At 43.1% G+C, this 22,375-nt stretch overlaps 1 protein-coding gene across 1 annotated transcript in view; it reads right to left on the minus strand.

Moving 5' to 3' along the window:
* Window positions 1–11,883: 11,883 nt before the first annotated feature.
* Window positions 11,884–22,375, minus strand: part of BEND2 (BEN domain containing 2) — a 37,807-nt gene continuing 27,315 nt past the window's right edge. Inside the window, exons 10-14 of the mRNA XM_052774142.1 lie at window positions 21,129–21,329; window positions 20,044–20,165; window positions 19,191–19,404; window positions 17,803–18,006; window positions 11,884–12,813 (exon numbers count right to left, since the gene is read on the minus strand). Of these exons, the coding sequence (XP_052630102.1) occupies window positions 12,578–12,813; window positions 17,803–18,006; window positions 19,191–19,404; window positions 20,044–20,165; window positions 21,129–21,329 (977 nt within the window). The 3' untranslated portion in view covers window positions 11,884–12,577. The remainder of the gene's footprint in view (window positions 12,814–17,802; window positions 18,007–19,190; window positions 19,405–20,043; window positions 20,166–21,128; window positions 21,330–22,375) is intronic.

A 22,375-nucleotide genomic window follows, 5' to 3' on the forward strand; every position in this document is an offset into this window, starting at 1 on the left:
GGTAATTATAAAAGTACAGTCAAGTGATTAACTAGTAATTACTCATAAGTTTTGTAGTTCTTTGCTCTCACGACTAGATGTTCTCGTACGTTAGATAAGAACAATATTGGAACTGACCACCTGTGATTGAAACTGTCTTAAGCTTCAAAGAGCAAGGACAAGAAACTAAGACGACTGTCATGGACACCTGTTTGCTGCTTGGAAACCCCCTCACCCTTCCCATCTTGATTTGAATATTGAGGATTCCAATCAGTAGAGCTAAGTGAAATTGACCAATGATTGTTTTTAAATAAGAATATTGATAAGGTTATATAACTAGCAAAACCAATCATTATAAAGCTTAAATTTAAGAGTGAGCATAGTATGCATTTTTACGTAAAAGAACTTACGTAACAATGATTCGACAGAAAAAGTGTATAAAAACTGATAGATTTTAATACTAAGTCAGACATGCCTTTGGAGGGGTGATTCCCCATGTCCCCAGCGCTGCAATAAACAAAGTGCCTGCTTCTTAACGTCTCACTGGTGTTAAGGAATTTTATTCTGGATTTTGGTAACAAAGGGAAGTACAGAAACAGTCTTCTGGATTAAAAAAAAATATGCAGCAATGGTAGGAAAAGGTACTTGGAACATGTCACTTGCAAGCCACTGAAACAATGTCTGCAACAGCAGTAAGAACACTGGCAAACTATCTTCTCTGTTCCACAGTGCCTTGAAACCAATATGCATTGTCTGTTGCCAGTTGCCATTAACAAACAAAAAGGCATTACAATCAGCAGAAGTGTGTAGGACACCAAAAATGAAACTTTTAAATACGTCACATACAAGATACTCATTCTCAGTACAGTCTACAAGGTTATACAATTGTAAAATAACTTGTGAGAGTGAGAATCCTGAAGCCTGCCCTGGGTTAAATAAGTTTTAAAATTGCATTTTGTTTTGGGTTTTTTCCCAACTGTTTTAGAAATAAAAGAATCTTGGTAAAGTGATTCTCACACACTGCACAGACACAGACAGTGTTTCTCCCACTGTGAGAGGAGTATAAAAATAACTCTTATCTATATGTTAGACAGAGTGACCGAGGTCATGGGAGAATCTGTACTTTTCCACTGATTAAAAGGAACGGGCCAGGTGCTTTGTGCCTGCTATGCAGCCAGGGCGTGCAGTTGCGTGGTAACTTGTTCTGAGCTACTGTGGGGGGTGAGGAGTGTATTATCAGTGTGTATAAAAACCTTCTGGGAGGGAATGAAAATGAGAGAGCCAGGCTCTTCTCAAGAGTGCGGACCGAGAGGACCAGAAGCAACAGGCACAAACTAAAGCATATGATATTCCAGCTGCACATGAGAAAACAACTTTTTCCTGTCGGGGGACAAATGCTGGCACAGGTTGCTCAGGGAGCTTGTAGAGTCTCCGTCCTTGGAGAGACTCTAAACCTAAGGGGACACGGTCCTGGGCAACCTGCTCTAGGTGACGCTGCTTAAGCAGAGGGGCTGGATCAGATGACCTCCACAGGTCCCTCCCAACTTCAGCCATTTTGTGTGATTCTGTGCTTTGGTTTGACTCCTAAAGCCTCTGACCTCAGCCCTGGTGCCTGCTGGAAAGGATTCTGGGACAAGGGATGATCCCAAACTCCTCCAATACAATTCATCACAAAACATCTACCTAGCTCAGAATATCATATAGCAGACAGAGAGAGAAGAAAGAAAATACCCTTTTATTGTGGACTTCAAGTGCGGGAGCCCAGGAGTCACAGTGGTTTGGCCAGTACCAGGAAATCACCACCTACAACAGTAAAGTCAGAAAGCACTGATAAACCTACAAAGGCAGGAATAGGCAGGATTTGTTTCCCCTCTCTTTGGGGAACACAGTTGACAAGGAATTGTTTATAGCCCAGAAGAAAGAGCTATGGCTGGCATTGACTTGGGGTAATGCCCTTAGAGACCTGTGCACATGCAGAGATGCACAGGGCCCCGGTGCCACACAGCAGGGTTCGATGGGGAGCCCCTGGGAAGCAGCCATGGAGTTATTTCCATACCCTGTGCAGCACCATCCTTCACCGTCCTTGCCAGCGAGTTTGACTGATGTAGACCAGTGTTCGGAGTTGGGAAAGATGGGCAGCAGAGCCTGGTACACACCTGGCCTTCTTCGCCTTCTGGCCCTCCCTGCTTTTTTTCAGTCCCTGTCTTTTTCTCTCTTCCTTCTCTTCTTTTCTTGTTGGCATTCCCTATCCTCTGCCCAGGCCTCTTTTCTCTTTCTTTTTCTTCAGTTTTCATTTTCCTGGGGGGAGCCTGCAAACCTTTCCACCCCACAGCGTGATTAGATAGGTAACGCCAGGATCATCTGGAATCAGTTCTTGATTTAACCAAAGCTGACTCATTTTACCTTCTTTCCTCTGAAAGGCTCTTTAGTTCTTCTGTGCATACCACAGCATCTACCGTGGTCTCTGGGGTGGTTGGAAGCAAAGCAACGGGTGCCTAAAACAGAAATGTCGGTATTAGCAGGTGGCAAGGAATGCCCTGGAGTAGTAGGCAACAGTTTGGCAAATTGCTAACTCAGCTCTACATAGAAGATCCCTTTGGCTGGTTTCCATTAGCCCTGTCTTCCAGGGGCCTCCCTTTGGAACACAATGTTCACACAGGTATGTGACACTCAGTTCACTTGTGGGGGCCATTCAGCAGGGAGCCTGCGGTCCCGTTCCCCCCCCCCAGGCAAGAAAAGGCTTGCCCACTTCATTCTGCCAGGGTTTCTTCTGCCCTCCCAAGACAGAGCTCTGCAGATATCCCTTTGGTGCAATAACACCTTCTGTGGTGGGAGGCTTTGCTTCTGAAATCTCTCTCTCTATAGGTATTTCTGTTGATTAAGCACATGCCTAATGCATTTGAGAAACCACCCTTCCAGTTTTACTTACAATGTATCATTCCGGGGGGTAAAAACAACCCCACACTAAGCCACAAGAGAGGGAATGCCCGGAGGAGACACCGCAGCTACTTGGACTCATCTGGAACTCCCCTCCTACACGAGACATGTTGTCCCGGTGTTTGTGGAGCTGCCATACCTCTGCCGTTTCTCATCCCATCTCCATGGCTGCCCCTGCTGCTTTCTGGAGGATGAGCAGAGATCGTGGTGTGTCCAGGAAGGCTTTTGCCTGGTGGTCCACGTCTGCCTCGCCTGCAGGGTCACGTTGCTCTTCCAAAGGCAGCTCTGGAAAGCAAAAGCACATGCAGCAAAGTGACTTGTTGGAAATGAGCAACAGCTAAAGCAAAACCCGCCTGAAGCTCTACACCTGCTGTCTGCTCGGGCTGTGACAACCCTCAGTCCCTCCTCATACCTGTGGATCTGCCCATGGGTGCTGGTGACTCTTCAGCTGAGGGACTGGAAAGGCCTGCCATCTCCTCCCCAAAGATTTCCCTGCAGTTTTCAATCAGGAACTCCACCAGCACCTTCACCTGCACACAGGAAAGCGTTGCTCTCAGCGCAGGTGCCTGAGAATGTGCTAAGCAGCCTTTCCCACTCCCGACCCTTGCCTCTGCGCAGGCGGCTGTGGTTGTGGGGCTGCTCTTGCAGGCAGCCCCTCCACCAGCATTTGTTGGAGAGAGGGGGCAGCCAGAGACCTCTGAACAGCCACGCTCAGATGGGCCAGGAAGGCTGCAGCCGGCTGCTCAACAGAGCGTACCTTCTCAGTCACCTCCAGCATGGCCTCCAGTGGGAGCAGGTCCTCGTTGGCACTGAACAGATTTCAGTGCCAGGCAGGTCATTCAATAAATATATCATTCTACCATTAAAATCTGTGAAGGACAGTGAAAAAGTTTCATAAAACTGCTGAAAAAACGTAAGCATTTTTGGTTTGGAACTAGTAATATCTACACACAACAAAGTTCTTGGAATTTACAAGAATGACTATACAGAACAGTAACAGCAGAATTTGTTAGTAGTAAACCAGAACAAATTTGCAGTACAACATTTCTAGTAAAAAAAAAAATAAAATCAGAAATTCAGCCTCTTTCTTAAATCCTACAGAAGACTTCTGCAAGGAGGTGGTAGGGGAAACTTAAATTACTAATTTCATACCTGATAAGGCCATTGTATATCCTAACTTGAAATAAAAAAGCTGATCCTATACTGTATATAATAAACACTGACTGTTCGTTATGAATAGAAATTAAAGTGAGAACAAGTAACTTCACTATTCTATCCTGTTGCTAGCAAAAAAACCAAACCATGAAACCTTTGCCTTGGAGAGGACAGATTTAGTTAAACCTTGTTCTGCTATGTACACAGCATAATTTTAGAAGCCACAGTTCCATCAGCTTTCAGAGGTGAAACTGATCCCGCGTCAGCCTTCTGAGAAGCTTCTTTCTGTGAAAAAGTTGGACATCTGAGACTACAGTCAGACATAATGCAAGTGGCAAGCCAAGTTCACACATCAGTTAGCCAATATGTAGACAGTGAGAGGACTGTGTGGCTGATGCTGGAAAACCAAGTAACAAAGCTATATACCAAATACTTCCTCTTTTGAAAACAAACCAACCAAAAAAACCCCAAAACCAAAAAAACACAACCAAAAAACCCCAACAACAAAGAACCCATTAACTTCTGTACAGTTACTGCTGTTGAATTTCAACTTGCAAATGAAAATGAGGGGAATGTGAAATTGAATGTACAGTCATTCATTTTTATTTATTTTTTATGAGTTCAACATCCAAGTAATTTTCAAAATTTGTTTGGATTTTTTTTTTTTTTAATATGTAATTCAGTGCACTAATAAATCTTAGTGTTGTGCGGACAGAAAGGAAAGGCAAGGGCATGAATATTTATTATTGACAATAACTTCTTCCTCTAAGTGACAGAGACCCAAATGAGAAGAGGTGCTGTGCTGGACCTCCTACTCACCTACAATGCGGGGCTTGTTGCTAACGTGAAGGTCAAAAGCAGCCTTAGCTGCAGTGACCGTAAGATGGTGGAGTTCAGGATCCTGAGGGGAGTGAGGAGGGTAAAAAGCAGGCTGTCCAGGTTTCAGCTGGAATAAAGTTAATTTTCTCCTTAGTAGCTGGTATAGTGCTGTGTTTTGGATTTCGGATGAAATAATGCCAATAACACACTGACGTTTCAGTTGTTGCTAAGCAGTGTTTATACTAAGTCAAGGACTTTTCAGCTTTTCGTACTGCCCTGCCAGCGAAGGCTGCGGGTGCACAAGAAACTGGGAGGGGACATAGCAAGGACAGCTGACCCAAAGAGCCAAAGGGGTATTCCATACCATGTGTCATCATGCCTAGTATATGAACTGGGGGAACTTGGCCGGGGGGCACCACGGCTCGGGGATTAGCTGGGCATCGGTCAGCAGCTGGTGAGCAATTGTATTGCGCATCACTTGTTTTGTATATTCTATTATTATTATCCCTTCCCTTTCTGTCCTATTAAACTGTCTTTATCTCAACCCATGAGTTTTACTTTTTTCCCCCCCGATTCTCTCCCCCATCCCACTGGCAGCGGGGAAGTGAGTGAGCAACTGCATGGTGCTTAGTTGCTGGCTGGGGTTAAACCACGACAGTCCTTTTTGGTGCCCAACATGGGGCTCGATGGGTTGAGATAATGACAAATCTGACTAAAACATGTTAGAACTAATTTGTTATAACCATTCATTAAATTAGTTCAATAGTTGTGGGTCACAATGTTGATTTATTCGCTTTCAAAGTTGGCGTGCTTGTTCTTAAAGTTGCATTTTGTAATACCTTACTTGCAGTAAATGCTCCCTGTTGTGCTGTTTAACACCCGTGGGAACTAGGCGAAAGTTATCACGGTGTTGTACTTGGCAACACTGGTTACGGTATGATAGAATTGCTGGTTGTGAAACTAATTTTGTATTTGTACTTAGCATTGCCATCATCTCCGTGCTTTGGGAGCTATCTATCAGAAACTATTAATAATTACACCTTTTACCTTTTCTCATCGGAGAGCCAATCCATGCGGGAGACACATTTCTTCACCTTCCCCTTCTCCTCCAGGAAAATTAGAATAGCTCTTGAGAATTTTGAATATCCTTGGGATGTTCGAATCAGCATGTTCCTATTGCTATGTCTCCTGAATGTTTTCCAGGTCTTGTTTAAGGTTAAGCAACTATTTAAGAACATCACCCAGAGATCTGCCCCAAGGCTGGATAATCACACGTGGCATGGCATGTGGGAGAATATGGGCAGGTATCTAGAGAACTTCTCACCTCCAATGGTTTGGAACTTCACTCCTGAACAACTACAGGATCCTGATAAAAAGACAGAATATTTGAAAGGAAAATGCTGTGACTATTCCAAAGAGGCACAACTTACTGCACTGTCCCGGGCCCTGGCCAGTATCTACCAAACACTGCTCGATATTATGCAGCACCCTCAGGGGGAAGGGAAGGAAAACAGACTGACAGACACCACGGCCACTCCAACCCCCTACAGCTGAACCAGAGAACGAACCTGTGCCAGTATCAGTTGCCCCAATACAGAAGAAATATACAAAAAAATCAGTTCACTTAGTGAGGGATGAAGATCAACCAGGGTCATCACAAGAACAGGGGGGAGAGGCAGAACCAGAGGTAATCACCCAGTCCCTATCCCTGAGTGAGCTGCAGGATATGCAAAGATTTCAGCCAGTGTCCAGGTAAGCACGTTATCACCTGACTGCTCTGATGCTGGGATAACGGGGCCAGTAGCTTGGAATTAGAGGGTAGGGAAGCCAAACAGCTGGGATCCCTTTCTAGGGAAGGGGGCATTGACAAGGTGGCTGGAAAAACGACACAAGTCCTCAGCCTCTGCAGGCAACTTCTGTCAGGCATGAAGGAAAGGTATCCCATTAGGAAAGATGCCGTATGTCATCCAGGCAAGTGGACCACCATGGAGAGAAGTATCCAGTACCTTAGGAAACTAGCCATGTGAGAGATGGTTTATTATGACCCAGAGAAGGCACAGTTACCCACAGATCCAGATGAAGTCCAATGCACATGACCCATGTGGCAGAGGGTTGCATGGAGCACACCATCATCGTATGCCAGCGCACTGGCAGTACCGAGCTGGAAAGATGAAGAGGGACCAACAGTGGATGAATTGCCTGGCTGAGTCTGGCAATATGAAGAAAGTCTCTCTTACTCCCTCATCTCGGCTGTGGAGAAATTGCCAGACATACTAGTTGAGAAACTATCCTAGGAGTTCCAGCAATTCAAAGAGGGTGTGTCCTACTCCCCACCTGTACGGACCAGTATCTCAGCCATTACGTGTAAGCGTGCCCCTGCTCAAGAGAGAGAAGATAGAAGGTACACACCATAGGGTACGCTGTGGTTTTACCTGTATGACCACGGAGAGGACATGAGAAAGTGGGATGGAAAACCTACCTCGGCCCTAGATGCACAGATATGTGAGTTACAATGAAAAACAACCATAAAACGGGATTCTTCCAGGAAAAATGCCACTCATTTCCAGAGGGAGTAGAAGGCTGATCTTACTTCTGATCCTCTTGAAGGAACTTCTAACTCGTTTTTACAAGAAGTGAGTAACAAATACTCTGACCAGGATTAGAGGGGCCCTGCCTCCAGCCAGTTGGAGGAAAGGGACAACTGGGTTTATTGGACTGTGTGGATTCAATGGCCTGGCACGTCAGACCCACAGGAGTACAAGGCACTGTAGACACTGGTGCACAGTGCACTCTAATGCCATCAAGTTATAAAGGGGCAGAACCCATCTGTATTTCTGGTGTGACAGGGGGATCCCAACAGCTAACTGTACTGGAAGCCAAAGTAAGCCTAACTGGGAATGAGTGGTAGAAACACCCCGTTGTGACTGGTCCAGAGTCTCTGTGCATCCTTGGCATAGGCTACCTCAGGAGAGGGTATTTTAAGGAACCAAAGGGGTATTGGTGGGCTTTTGGTATAGCTGCCTTGGAGACGGAGGGAATTAAACAGCCGTCTACCTTGCCTGGTCTCTCTCAGGATCCTTCAGACTGTGGGGTTGCTGAGGGTTGAAGAACAAGTGCCAATTGCTACCACAACGGTGCACCGGCAGCAGTATCGCACCAGCTGAGACTCCTTGATTCCCATTCACAAGTTGATTTGTCAACTGGAGAGCCAAGGAGTGATCCATAAAACTCGCTCACCCTTTAACAGCCCCATATAGCCAGTGCAAATGTCTAATGGAGACTAACAGAAGACTATCGTGACCTGAATGAAGTCATGCTGCCGCTGAGTGCTGCCGTGCTGGACATGCTAGAACTTCAATACAAACTGGAGTCAAAGGCAGCCAAGTGGTACGCTACAATTAATATTGCTAATGTTTTTCTCAATCCCTCTGGCAGCAGAGTGCCAGCCAAAATTCACTTTCACTTGGAGGGGCATCTAGTACACTTGGAATCGACTGCCCCAGGAGTGGAAACACAGCCCCACCATTTGCCATGGACTGATCCAGACCGCACCAGAGAAGAGTGAAGCTCTGGAACACCTGCAATACGTTGATGACATCATCGTATGGGGCAACACAGCAGAAGTTGTTTTTGAGAAAGGGAAGAAAATAATCCAGATCCTTCTGAAAGCCGGTTTTGCCATAAAAGAAAGTAAGGTCAAAGGACCTGCACAGGAGATCCAGTTTTTAGGAATAAAATGGCAAGATGGGCATCGTCAGATCCCAATGGATGTGATCAACAAAATAGCAGCTATGTCTCTGCCAACTCGCAAAAAGGAAACACAGGCTTTCTTAGGTGTTGTGTGTTTTTGGAGAATGTGTATTCCAAATTACGGTATGATTGTAAGCCCTCTCTATCAAGTGACCCAGAAGAAGAATGATTTTAAATGGGGCCCTGAGCAACAACAAGCCTTTGAACAAATTAAATGGGAGATTATTCATGCAATAGCCCTTGGGCCCATAGACTATGGGAATGATATCTGTGTGTATATGTATCAAAAAAGCGGTGGTAATTAATTGAAAATGTATTGGAAAGTGTGGAAGCTGGACGTGATGTGGATAGTATAGAATGAGGGGCGGATGTTTTTCTGGTTTCGGCTGGAATAAAGTTAATTTTCTCCTTAGTAGCTGGTATAGTGCTGTGTTTTGGATTTAATATGAGAATAATGTTGATAACACACTGATGTTTTAGTTGTTGCTAAGCAGTGTTAATACTAAGACAAGGACTCTTCAGCTTTTCATACTGCCCTGCCAGCGAAGGCTGGGGGTACACAAGAAGCTGGGAGGGGACACAGCCAGAACAGCTGACCCAAACGAGCCAAAGGGGTATTCCATATCCTATGATGTCATGCCCAGTATATAAACTGGGGAGAGTTGGCTAGAGAGGCACTGCAACTCGGGGATTGGCTGGGCATCAGTCAGTTGGTGGTGAGCAATTCCATTGTGCCTCACATGTTTTGTATATTCTGTAATTATTAGAAGTAGCAGCAGTAGTGTTTTCCCTTCCTTTTCTGTCCTATTAAACTGTTTTTATCTCAACCCATGAGTTTTACTTCCCACTTCCCACCCCCGATTCTGTCCCCCATCCCACTGAGGGAGGAGGAATGAGCAAGCAGCTGTGTAGTGCTTAGTTGCCACCTGGGGTTACACCATGGCACAGGCTCAAAATCCTGGACTTCAGGAGAGCAGACTTTGGTCTCCTCAAAGATCTACTAGGAAGAGTCCTATGGGATTAGGGCCCTGGAGAGAAGATGGGCCCAAGAAAGTTGGTTAAAATTCAAGGATCGCCTCCTCCAAGTTCCAGAGAGATTCATCTGAACAAACACCACAACAAAAATGCCAGGACATCTGTGTGGGTGAACAAGGAGCTTCTGGAAAAACTCAAACACAAAAAGGAAGAATACGGAGGGTGGAAGAAAATACAAGTAACCTGGGAGGAATGCAATGAAGTTGTCTGAGCATCCAGGGATGAAGTTAGGAAGGCTAAAGCCCAAATGGAATTGAATGCGGCCAGGGATGTCAAAGAAGGGCTTCTGTAAGTACATAGGTGACAAAAGGAAGGCTAGGGAAAGTGTGGGCCTGCTGCTGAATGAGACAGGGGACCTTGTGACACAGGACACGGAAAAGGCTGAGGCACTTTTTGATTGCTTTGCCTCAGCCTTTACCAGCAAGACTGGCCTTCAGGAATCCCAGGTCCCAGAGACCAGGGGGAAAGGCTGGAGCAAGGAAGACACACTGGGTAGAAGAGGATATGGTCAGGCAATACTTAAGCAAACTAGACATACATTAAGTCCAAGGGGCCTGATGGGATGCGCCCACAAGTGCTGAGGGAGCCGGCTGATGTCATTGCGAGGCCACTCTTGATAACCTTTGATCGGTCATGGCAAATGGGAAAAGTGCCCAAAGACTGGATGAAAGGACATGTCACCCCTGTCTTGAAGAAGGGCAGGGAGGAGGACCCAGGGAACTACAGGCCAGTCGGCCTCACCTCCATCTCTGGGAAGGTGACGGAGCAGCTACCCTGGAAACCATTTCCAGGCAGATGAAGGACAAGAAAATCATCAGGAGTAGTCACAGCATGGCTTCACCAAGGGGAGGTCACGGTTGACCAACTTGATAAACTTCTACAATGAAATGACTGGCCTGGTAGATGAGAGTAGAGCAGCGGATATTGTCTACCTGGACTTGAGGAAGGCCTTCAAGACTGCATTCCGTAAGATCCTCACAGACAAGCTGTTGATATATGGGCTGGATGGATTAGCAGACAATGAGGTGAACTGGAAACTGGCTGAATGGCTGGGCCCAGAGGATGATCATCAGCAGCACAAAGTCTAGTTGGAGGCCAGTGACTAGTGGTGTACCCCAGGGGTCAATACTGGGTCCGATCCTGTTTAACATCTTCATTAATGATATAGATGATAGGGCAGAGTGTACCCTAAGATGTCCTAGTGGACACCAAACTAAACATGAGCCAGCAATAAGCCCTTGCCACAAAGAATTCTAATGGTAGCCTGGGCTGCAGTAGGAGGATTTTGCCAGCAGGCCAAAGGAGGTGATCCTTCTCCTCTCTTCAGCACTGGTGAGGCCACACCTGGAGTACGGGGTCCAGCTCTGGGCTCCCCAGTACAACAGAGGCAGAGACATACTGGAGAGAGTCCAGCAAAGGGCCACAAAGATGATCAAGGGACTGGAGCATCTCTCCTGTGAGAAAAGGCTGAGAGAGCTGGGACTGTTCAGTCTGGAGAAGGCTCAAGGGGGATCTCATCAACATATATAAATACTTCAGGGGAGGTTGCAAAGAAGATGGAGCCAAAAGGACAGAACCAGGCTCTTCTCAGTAGTGCCCAGTGACAGGACCAGGGGCAATGGGCACAAACTGAAACAGAGGGGGTTCCCTCTGAACATCAGGAAACATTTTACCGTGACAGTGACTGAGCCCTTGCACAGGTTGCCCAGGAAGGTTGTAAAGTCTTCATCCTTGGAAATACTCAAAAGCTGTCTCAACATGGTGGTGGACAATGGGCTCTAGGTGGCCCTGCTTGAGCAGGGGGAGTGGATCCAGAAGCCCCTTCCAACCTCAACCATTCTGTGAATAATTACTGCACATCTTTCAAGGTTTTAAGTTAACAAAGGCAGGATGACAAGTCTCTAGAACAGCAGCCTACCCAGACAGCAAAGCAAACGTGCCTAGCCTTGTAGACCCGAGTATAAAAAGCTACAATTATGAGACTGAGAAGGCATACCAGTGATGCTGGTCATCTCTGACTGCATACCAACAGTACAGCACGTGTCCTCAGTTTTAACTGAAGGACCAATGACTTGAAGCTGACAGAAATTATTATTTCTCAAATCTAAATCAGGATCCAAATCCTCGAGATGGATGTCGCGGCAGATTTGCATCTTGTGGACATCCATACCAGTGGATGAGACATATGCCAGTGAACAGTACAGCAAGCCCCTGAAAAGTATTTTCTTTAATTTTCATCAAGAAAAAACAGAACCAACCATTGGACTGTTTGTTCTGCATGGTTTTTTGTGCTTTTGTAGAGCTAAATCAGAGCAAAGAAAATATTACCAACTCTACTTACATTGTTGTCTGCCTCTTTCCTTATCCTACAACAAAGACTGCTATAGGAGGCAAAAAAAGTGAGAGATACCTAACAAGTTAGCTAGCAATAATTTTTTTTTCCTTTCTGCATTAGATACTTTTGCTTACAATAACCAATTGTCAAAGCAAATTTCATTCTTCACACATAATGGGATAATTTAGCTGGCTCTGAGTCTTCCTCCAAGGAGGACCATTCTTTCCTCTCCACATTTCTATCTGCTTCAGCTGACTTGATGTGCAGTGCATCTTTTCTAATCAGATCAATCTTTCAGAGTCAATGAATCATGAGAAGAAGGTGCTTTTAGGGGAGAGCACATTGCAAATGCTATAGGGAACAGTGGAAGTAATTTCTGAGGAGCACGAGTGCTACTTATGCAAGGAGTTAGGGTTCCCAACTCTTCTGCTAACTTTGATCTCATGAAATAATACTATTTAGTGCTGCTGACAACTCAGTATAATAGGACAACTCAATGTAATAGGCTTCTACATGGGATTTATAAAAACCTGCTAAATTAAGATTTGAGACAGATGTTAGAAAGCTTCAGTCCGTGAGATTGATAGTGTCACTTTCAAATGGCTTTACTGAAGTGGGACTCTGTGGAGGACTCTTTGCATTCAATGGTGGCACTGCCAAGACTTTCCGGCGGATTCCAACTGTAGCCTTTTTATGGTCATGTCTGAGACTGCGGATTGTGCTGTTTATGGCAGCCACGCATGCCTTCCAATCGTATCCAGTTTCCTTTAGATCAAAGGATGGATAATTCTCTTGAAGAAAGTCTGAAAATAAAGAATATAATAGCAAGTTATCAATTATTTATGCAAGCTATGTACTCTTTTTGGGTGTAAATAAGCCAGAACAAGTGCATGCTACCAAAACAGGACAGCTAGGCATATTATGAGGCTTGAAGAGCAAAGCTAAAGGGCAGATACTTTTTCCCCCTCTTTCCGTTTAATTTGAGAAAGAGTAACAAAAAGTCTAAACATAAAAACAAAATCTGCAAAGAAAACACGTAACCGTGTACATGGGCTTGATCCCTTGAAGTACTGAATAACTTCAGCTTCTAATGCGGTCAACCAGAGCAAATAAATCTCAGGCTCCATTTCAGAATGACCAGTATTTGGCAGGACCAAGCCCTCCTTCAGGGGATCTCTGACAACTACATTCACTAAAATGAAATATAGCAATTCAACATAACACAGCTGTAGAGGAACAACAGTGACAGAAAAACCACAAGAGCTTGTTCCTTACCATACTGGAACAAGATCAGTAAACAAATACTTGAGTTTGGTAGCAATGGGATAAATAACGTAAGACTACAGCACCTTTCTCCCCTTCAAAAAGTAAAATGAGCAGTTTTAGAAACAGATTTCAGTTTTTATTTTTTTTTTAATTCCTGAGGATTGTCCTTCTGAGCTTAGCTGAATTACATGTTTTCTCTAAGCAAGCCCCTAAAAGATTTAGATAAGCACCCAAAAGGAATTCTCAGCTGTAATTTCAAATCAAAGGCAATACTATTTCTACTTTATGATTAACATCTAGATTTACCTTAGTAGAATGAAAGGCATAGCTAGTTGATATTACGTCAGTTTTGTTTTTCCATTGCTCTCACATGTACTACCAAGTAAAGATCTAATGAAGTATCATTGTTTACAGTTGATATTTTAACTTGTAGTTCCAAACCTGGAAACGTATTTTGCCAGAAAAGCATGGGTCTGAAGGAAGAAAATAACAGAGAGAAAAACTTGTGCTCTTGGTGTTAACTCTGCTCTGGGGGCGGGGGGAGTGAAGGGGGGAAGTGAGAGCACCTTAGCTTCTTTCATTCCCAGGATGCTCCTGTAAAAAACTATGCTGACAAAGGATACACAAGCTGTTGCCTGAAGCAGCAGCCAGGCTCTCTTCCCCTCCATCCTCAACAGCAAATTCAAGAAAATGTTGGCCTCAGAGCTACAGCACAGAACAGGAATTCCTACTACCAGGCCTGCAGAGTCTTTGTACACGGCCCACAAAACAGCTTTTAAGTTACACCTTTTCTTTCAGAGAAATTGATGAATTGTTGGGACTACAGTAAGGCTATATGGGGCCCCTTCCTGCTCTGCAGGGTTACATTCCAGGAGCTGATGCTGCCATTCAATCAGACTACGTTATAATGTTAAAGAAAACAGGGCCAGGGACTCCCCTCTGGCCCCAGAACCAAGTGACATGGCCTGGCTGCAACCACAACACAGAAGACTTTCTCATCTGCTCTGGAGCCTACATGGTGTTCCTGCAGCCCTAAGACACACTTAATACATCTTCTGAATGCTTCTTGAGCTCAAAATGTCATGAAACAAAATATGTGTACTATGGGAGTATGTGGAGATGCTTAAAGTGGCAAAGCTTCCCAGTGTACAGTTTCCATGTACAGTTTCGGAAAGCCTGCTCTTATGTATAGCCTTGCCATATTGGGACTGGTTTCTGGCATGCTCTGTCCCTCAAGCCATGCCCAGACATCACCCCAGAGAGTGCAAGTCCCAGGTCCATTTTATTTAGCACTACTGCTTTATCTTCCGAGGCAATCTTGCCACACCTGTGGAGCTGCTAGGCTGCACTGCCCAGATTTTAACAACCCTTTCAACCTCCCTATACTCCAGACATGGAGGAGAAGGAGTTTCAAGATTTGTTAGAAGATGCACATTTCAAAAAAGTATGATGAATCATAGAATCATAGAACATCTCAAGTAGGAAAGGACCCATAAGGATCATTGAGTCCAAGTCCCTGCTCCTTGCAGGACTACCTAAAACTAAATCATATGATTAAGAGTATTGCCCAGACGAGAGTAACTAGTCAAATATGCAACCTTACTAACCCAGTGAGCACTATCCCACAGTGATATCATAAGAACACAGGAGGAAGTAAAACCCTACATTAAGCCAGTGGTGTTGGGAAATGCTGAAGGCATTCCACTATTACACTGCCTGCAGCCTGGGATCTAGCCCAGTAAACAACATCCCACAAGCAAAACTTGAGAATTCCTGGCAAAGGATTTTCTCTTCAGATTTCTCATAGAAAAAGCCAACTTTAACAAAGAAAATATGACAAGAACACAGAAAATTAAAGAAATGGTGGAAAGATTTCTATATTGCATGACCAAACCTTTATGAAATGTGTTGAACTCTCTCTTTAAGATATTGTAATAACCACAGAGCAAATGGCCAACAAAAACCTGATCATCTTTCCCCCAACAGCACTGTTTGTGCTGGCCATGCTTAAATCTTACCAGATAATGCCAACTTGTCTTCTGTGTGATAAACCATACACCTTTTCTACCTACAAACTGCTTCACATTCCTCCTCACTTGCTACTTAACTGTTATGCTAATTCTGCTGTCACAGTTCTGCTTGCTTTATCCAGCCTTGCAGGAGGGACCAAATGAGACTAACAGAAGACTCCCTCTCAGGAAGGAGCATGGATCGGTGTTCCAGAAATCTTAATGCCAAAGCAAGAACAATGTGGAAGGCAAAACATCTGCTACAACTCCAACCATAACATACCCACCCTCTGCTTCTGGAATAGTACTTGCAAAAGAATAAATAATACCAATTTCCTGAAGACATCCTGGATTCATGTAAGCTGAGGAAACTGCAAAACTGTCCATATTCATACAGTGGAATAGGCTGTTACACGTTATTTGAAAAGACATACTTCAGTAAAGATTCGTTATTCAAACAGCTCAAACTGGTCTAGTTCAAAATGCTGCCTGTTCACTTGGCAGCAGTCCTTATCCCACCTGTAGCTTCTAACCAACTCAATCATTTGCTGACACCTTTTCTCTCAATGGACCCTCTTAGGTGAATAGGGAGAGCTGACCTCTGAGCCCTTAGAAGAGCAAGGCACTTGAATCTGTTCCTTTCCGCTCACAGTCACTCAGGCTGTGAGGGACCTCGAGAGGTCTCTACTCCAACCTTCTGCCCAAAGCAGGGACAACTCTGAGGTCAGACCAGGTTGCTCAGGGCTTTGTCCCCTGAGATGTGGAAAAAGGACAGAGATGGCACAACCTCACAGGGCAACGTGCTCTGCTGTTTGACTGTCTTCATGGGGAAAAGGAGCCTGCTCATATCCAGCTGGAACCTTTCATTTCCATTTATGCCTATTGTCTCTCATCTTCCCACACGCAATGCTGTGAACAGCTTGACTCTAGGGAGAGTTTACTGAGAAGACAGGTAGTGGCAGGCTGCTACTAGGTTCTCTTGGAGCCTTCTCTTTTCCAGACTAAGTAAGCCCAGTTTCCTCACTGGGCAGGTGCTCTGGTTCCCTGTACCTTTTGGTGGCCCTCCAGCTTTATCGATATCTCTTTCCTGTATTAGGGGACCCAAAATTGGACACAGTAATCCAAATGCAAACTCAGGAGTGCTAAACAGAGGGAGATAATCCTTTCCCTTGATCTGCTGGCTGTGCACCTGTTAATATAGTCCCAATTTGGTGTCAAATGCAAACCAGATGAGTGTTCTCCATTGTCTCCAAGTCATAGATAAAGATGTTAAACAGGCCAGGTACCAGGACAGACCCCTGCAGTACCCCATGTGTCAGTCACCCAAGCAGAGCATGACCGACTACCCTCTGAGCTCAAACATCCATCTAGTCCTTTAATGTTGTCCCCCCATCCAAACTGTCACATCCCAACATGAATACCAAAATATTGTCAGAGCCAGTGTTGAAAGCCTTGCTAAAAAAAATAATCAAGCTAAGTGACAGCTCTCCCCTCATCCACAAATCCAGTCATTTTATCACACAAGGCAATCAGGTGAGTCAAACACAATTTACCCTAGGTAAAAACACGCTGACTGTTCCCAGCCACCACCACCACCCAGAAGCCTGAGAGACCTTCATGGTGAAGACTGAAGTAGAGGAAGCACTGAGCACCTCAGCCTAATTTGACTGCTGTCACTAAGTTACCTGCCCCATTCAGCAACAGGCCCACACTCTCCTTGCTCAATCTTTTATAATTAATGTTGTGGTAAAAGTTCTTCTTGCTGCCCTTGACATTCCTTGCAAGTCTCAATTTTAGCTGAGCTTTGGCTTTCCTGACACCATTCCAACACTCCCAGGCAAAGCTGCTGAATTCTGCTTCATAAGCTGTCCTTACTTCCAATCTCTGTATACTGCTTTTTTGCACTGGAGCTCAGTTATGGATTCACTGCTTAGGCAAACTTGTCTCCGCATAACTCTACCAGTTCTCCTAAGTGTCAGGGTGGACTCTCTTGTGCTTGTAGAATGCTGTCCTTAAAGACCTACCAACTTTCCTGAGCTTCTCCTCTTCAGAGCCGTCTCTCACAAGCTCCAACCTATCAGTTTCCCAGATAAGCCAAAGTCTGCTCTCTTAAGCTACAGGGTCTGTACTCTCAGGCGATTTTAACTCTACTCAGAATCTTCAGGTCCATTGTTTCATAGTCTCTACAGGCAATACTGCCACCGATTATCACACCCCAATGCTTTTTGTGAAGGGCTCCGTAACCTGCTGTGCATTACCACAGGTTGGCCTACCTAGCCCCTTCCCTGAGACTACAGAAGGACTAGACTTCCCCCTAGCCCTGAGACTTCCCTGAGTTGCTTAAATATAACTTCATCTACTTTCTCTCAACTTGTTCCACTGCTTGCACTAATACCTGTCAGAACAGTTTCACAGACTTACTTCTGAAGCTCCATGATTTGTTCATAGGATACAAAGTTAATTGCTTTTGTTAATTTCCCCACATTATCACTTTGAACAGATATTTTTCTTACTTACCTCTGAGAGCATTAATTCTGTTGCAGTCCAGTGGGCTCATGCCACGATCAAGATTACCATATACATTGCTTTTTACCAGCACATCTTCAGTGAACATATGACGAATTAAGTAGCGAGCTGACAACTCTGGCCGAGACTTCCCCTTAGCTACGTAAATGACTGAGAAAGGCAACTGAACATTGCGCCATGGACTTCCAAGAAGTTCTAGAAAGGATGTCAGAGAGAGAGAGAGAAATTTTACTTATCCAGTACTGATCATGCTTCAAAGAGGCTGTATTACAATAAAACTAGGACACAAAAAGTTCTCCCTAAAACTACTGTACTTGCTTGGAAAGACCAGAGCATAACCATAATGCTACAGCTAATACTAAAACGCAACACATCGTGGACAAACGTCCAAGTGGCCAACCCCCCCCCTGCCTCTTTTACAACAATGTAACAGCACTTCTGATATGCTTTCAGCAACGCTAGCAATGTAACCTGCATTATTAATGATTGCTTTCTAAATTGTTTTCATCTCACATGAAGAGATGATGCTTTTCCAATTACATAGGTAAATAAAAGTTCTGCTATTTCAATGGTGCTTAGATCCTGTAAGTGGAAACTGAAAAACAGAGTGAATATTTTTTAACTACTTCAACATGACTTCACTGCAAACATTAAAAAAAAAGAAACCAAAAAACAACAAAACCACAAAATGCATACTAAATCAGGAGGTCTGTGGGATCAGACTAACAAATTTTGGGTGCAGAGGCAGATATGATAGAGCTCCAAAATGAGTCTAATCAAATAAATAATTTCCAAGGGCAACTAATCTTAACTCATTTTCCTTGAAGCTTTCTAGAGGCATCACATGCTGTACATGGAATTTTTCCCAATGCATTTGTATATTGTGCATTTTTATTAAAAAAAAAAAAAAGTATAAAGGCTGGTTTAGGATTTTTATTGTCCTAAATTGTCAGTTTTACAGAAAGGTGTGCTTTTCTGAAATTGCAGTACCGTTCAATAGATATTCTGAGCTAGCTTACTCCATTAAGGTAGAATATCTACCAAATAAAAAAAACCAGGGCAACTGTGAAATAATTCTGGAAAAATAATTATTCAGAGAAACTGAACAGAGTATCTTACAGCTGAACTTTCCAATCTTACAGTAGATACGTATTATGGGACACTGGTAGATGAAAACACATGTTCTGTTAGCCAGATAACGTTCTTGTTTGCTCCCATGAATACTTACTATATATACAGCAAGTGACTGCCTTAAGAGGAAAAGCCACATAGTTCAGCAAATCCCTTTCACAATTTCACCTACAGCAGCATCTTGCACCTCTCATTGAGCATTTACAATGCAAAACACAAATCCATAAGGTGAAAATTTCTTAGTTTACCCATAGGTTCCAAAGACTGTGGTTTCTTGACTGAAGGTGTGTGGAAAGCTTCTGGAAACTTATCCAATCCTGAATTCTGCAATGTGTCAGTTGTGGAGCTGGTCATCTTCTGAGAGTTTTGAGAACTGCCTTCACTAACTTCATTATAATTCAAATCTACACAATGAGATGTATCTGGAGTGTCAGCCACTTTTTCTTTCCCTTCAGGTGTCTCCTGAAACATTAAAGGAGGTTAGCACATGCACTGGGAAAGCCTACCAGTTTTCTAATTAGTGTTCCAGTTCACTTCCCATTTAGTATAAATTAGATTCCAGATATTTACAATATAGTTACTCTCATAATTTCAATTTCAATCATGAAAACCACAGGTGAAACAGATACTAAATATTCACAGATTTGCACAAAGCTTTTTAGAAGCAGAGGTGAATGGAGTTACAGATGTTTTGGGAGTGATGTTTCAGTCAATATAAAGTTGAAATGCATGGCTGGATATATCTGAAGGAAAGCCTGTGAAAACAGTGCTAGCAGCTACATGTTTAAGCTTGCATGAAATTTCACACTACTTCTGGGCAACGTTTACAGTGCTTTCATTTTAGTATCCTATGCTTATACATCTCTTCACTGAATGCTGGACACAGGAGCAGGAAGAGGCAGAGCAAGAGAAAGGGGTATACTTCCAGTATTCCCCATATGGAACGAGTGCTGCAGTCAGCAGGCCTATGCTGAGCAATGCAAAGACAGAACCCAAGGAATTTCCAATTAGAGCACTTGTATGATGAGGAGTTCAAATAATTAATGTGAGAAAGAAGCATGAACTTAGTACTTAATAAATTATCACCTTGAGACAACTTACTGGGTTTATTTTTGTTTCAGAGCGTAAACAGCGGATCATAGCATTGACATTCGTGATACAGGTTTTCCAGTCTTTTCCATGCTCGCTCAAATCATAGTTTGGAAAGTTAGTTGCAAGAAATTCTGCATATAAAATGTAGAAAATTTTTTAAGCTTCGTGACAAAAAGTGGTATTTAAAACTATTCTAATTTAGAAAGAAAGAGAGAAAGCTAAGTGCTTCACGTTTACTGTTCTCCATTTAGAAGCTTTAGATTTCCACCTTTAATTAGAGATAGTAAACTCACATTTTGAAACTAAGCAGCACCATGAATTTAAGATGTGCAGTGATACTTTTTTGAGGTGTTGTGAATAATGCTTTTGTTATTAAGCATTTCCTAGTAGAATTAGGGGTAAGGTGTGATTTTCAGACTAACTTTAAAAAAAAAAAACCAACCCAAACTACAAATAACAGAGACAGGGTAATGCTGATGCTGCAACTACTTCACATGGCTTAAATAATCTCCAACCCTTTAAACAGGAAGGAGATGTATAGGTTCACACATACATACCATGGGATCTGTGTAAATGGCTTGACATTTAAAAAAAAAATGCCCTCCCCATCTTCACCATTTCTCAAACAAATGAGAGAAGCAAACTTAAGAGAAAAAGAGTATTTAAGAATCACCAGTTAATGTTCATCCCAAGTAAACCATGGCCATCAAAAAAACCCCAAACAAAAAACGAACCAACCAAACCCCCACAAAACCCATGCCACCCACAAACACAAAATAAGTCGTAATGAAAAATTTAGGAACAGTCAGCATGACTGATGAACCTGAAGTACACAAAACTAGGAGAAATTAGAATTGTTTTATCCACGTTGAAGAAAAACGAACATTGAGGGTGAGTGTAGGAATTTCCATTGATGAGTAGGAATTTCAAAATCAAAAGACACAGCAGAGTAGAGCACATCCACTACCCGCATTTATCAGTTCAACCAGTTGCTAGACAACGACTAGCAGAAACATACAGAAATGAATCCTTGTAACTTAAAAACTCTGTAAGTATTAAAGAAGTAAATCTGTGCATTTTGAAAGGTAGCATACCTCTTATTGCAGCAATTTTGTTTGGATCCAATGTTCTGCGCCCTCGTGCACTCACTCCCATAATGCTGCACAATAATGTTTCCTTGGGGAACAACACACGAACTAAGTAGCGCGCTGCATACTTTGGTTTAGTCTTTTGCCGAGCTTTCATCAAATAGTTTCCAAGAACTTTTACATTTCTCACTGGGTCACCAACAAACTCTTTTGGAAAACAAAAACATGTAAAGAAAAAAAAAAAAAAAATTAAAAAACCCAAGCAAGTTGTTAAAAAAAGAACACTTTTTCAAACTCTTTCTCTTGACCTCTATGGTACTCTTGGTGTATGTTCTCTACCACAGCTAATTCTACTATTTATTACTTATCTTTGCTCTTACAAAAGCAGCTTTAAATTGGAATGGTAACAGAAATATATTTTTGATTCATGTTAACCAGTACTGTAACTAACTGAAATAACAACACCCAAGAAAATACATTAGACACGTAAGAGTCCAAAATGCTTAGACTGGCCTGTTTTACACATGTGCAGATACCATGTATGTTTTCAAGACAATGATGGATGAAGAAAGGCATATCCATACATAGTACTGCTAAATCATACACTGTTTACAAATTTGCAGATAGGTATCTTGAGTATTTCACCTACTATTCGGGCAGCTCTTCAGCTGTATGAACTTATTTTTTAGACCAAAAGCAACCAAAAACTCATAGCTCAGCCTTCCACATAACTTCGGGCATTTATACTTTAGAAAGATGCGTGTTAGTTTTTAAAACATGGTGTTATTTTACATGTGCTTGTTTGTTATAACGCAATGATCTATGGAATTCTTCATTTTCTGTGGAATTAAGTATTTTGAAAGAAACCAAACACTGGAAGATTTGAGGATAGAAAGGATTTTTCACTGATAAAATCCTCCACAAGAAGAAAACAGGTATTTCCTTCACACAAATCAGGTAAGTTGCTTTCTTAAATGCAAAACATATATACAGGCATATACTTCACTTAGCTTTACCAGCAATCTCTTTTGTCTTTTTAAGCATATGCATACATTGCTTATACACACAGGTTAAAAATAGGTTAAATCAAGTGTATCAAGACAGAAGAAGAGGGCTTAGTGTTAAAAGAACCCGAAACACGTACTGTAAATCAAAGGTTTGTGGTAGTCTATACAACTGTATATACACTGCAGAAGTTTTTAAGTGACCCCTGCAATATTAAATATTCCTATAACCTTTGTTTCAAGAGTTTT

This window comes from Harpia harpyja, chromosome 22 (assembly GCF_026419915.1).
Source record: "Harpia harpyja isolate bHarHar1 chromosome 22, bHarHar1 primary haplotype, whole genome shotgun sequence".
Classification (NCBI taxonomy): Eukaryota; Metazoa; Chordata; class Aves; order Accipitriformes; family Accipitridae; genus Harpia; species Harpia harpyja.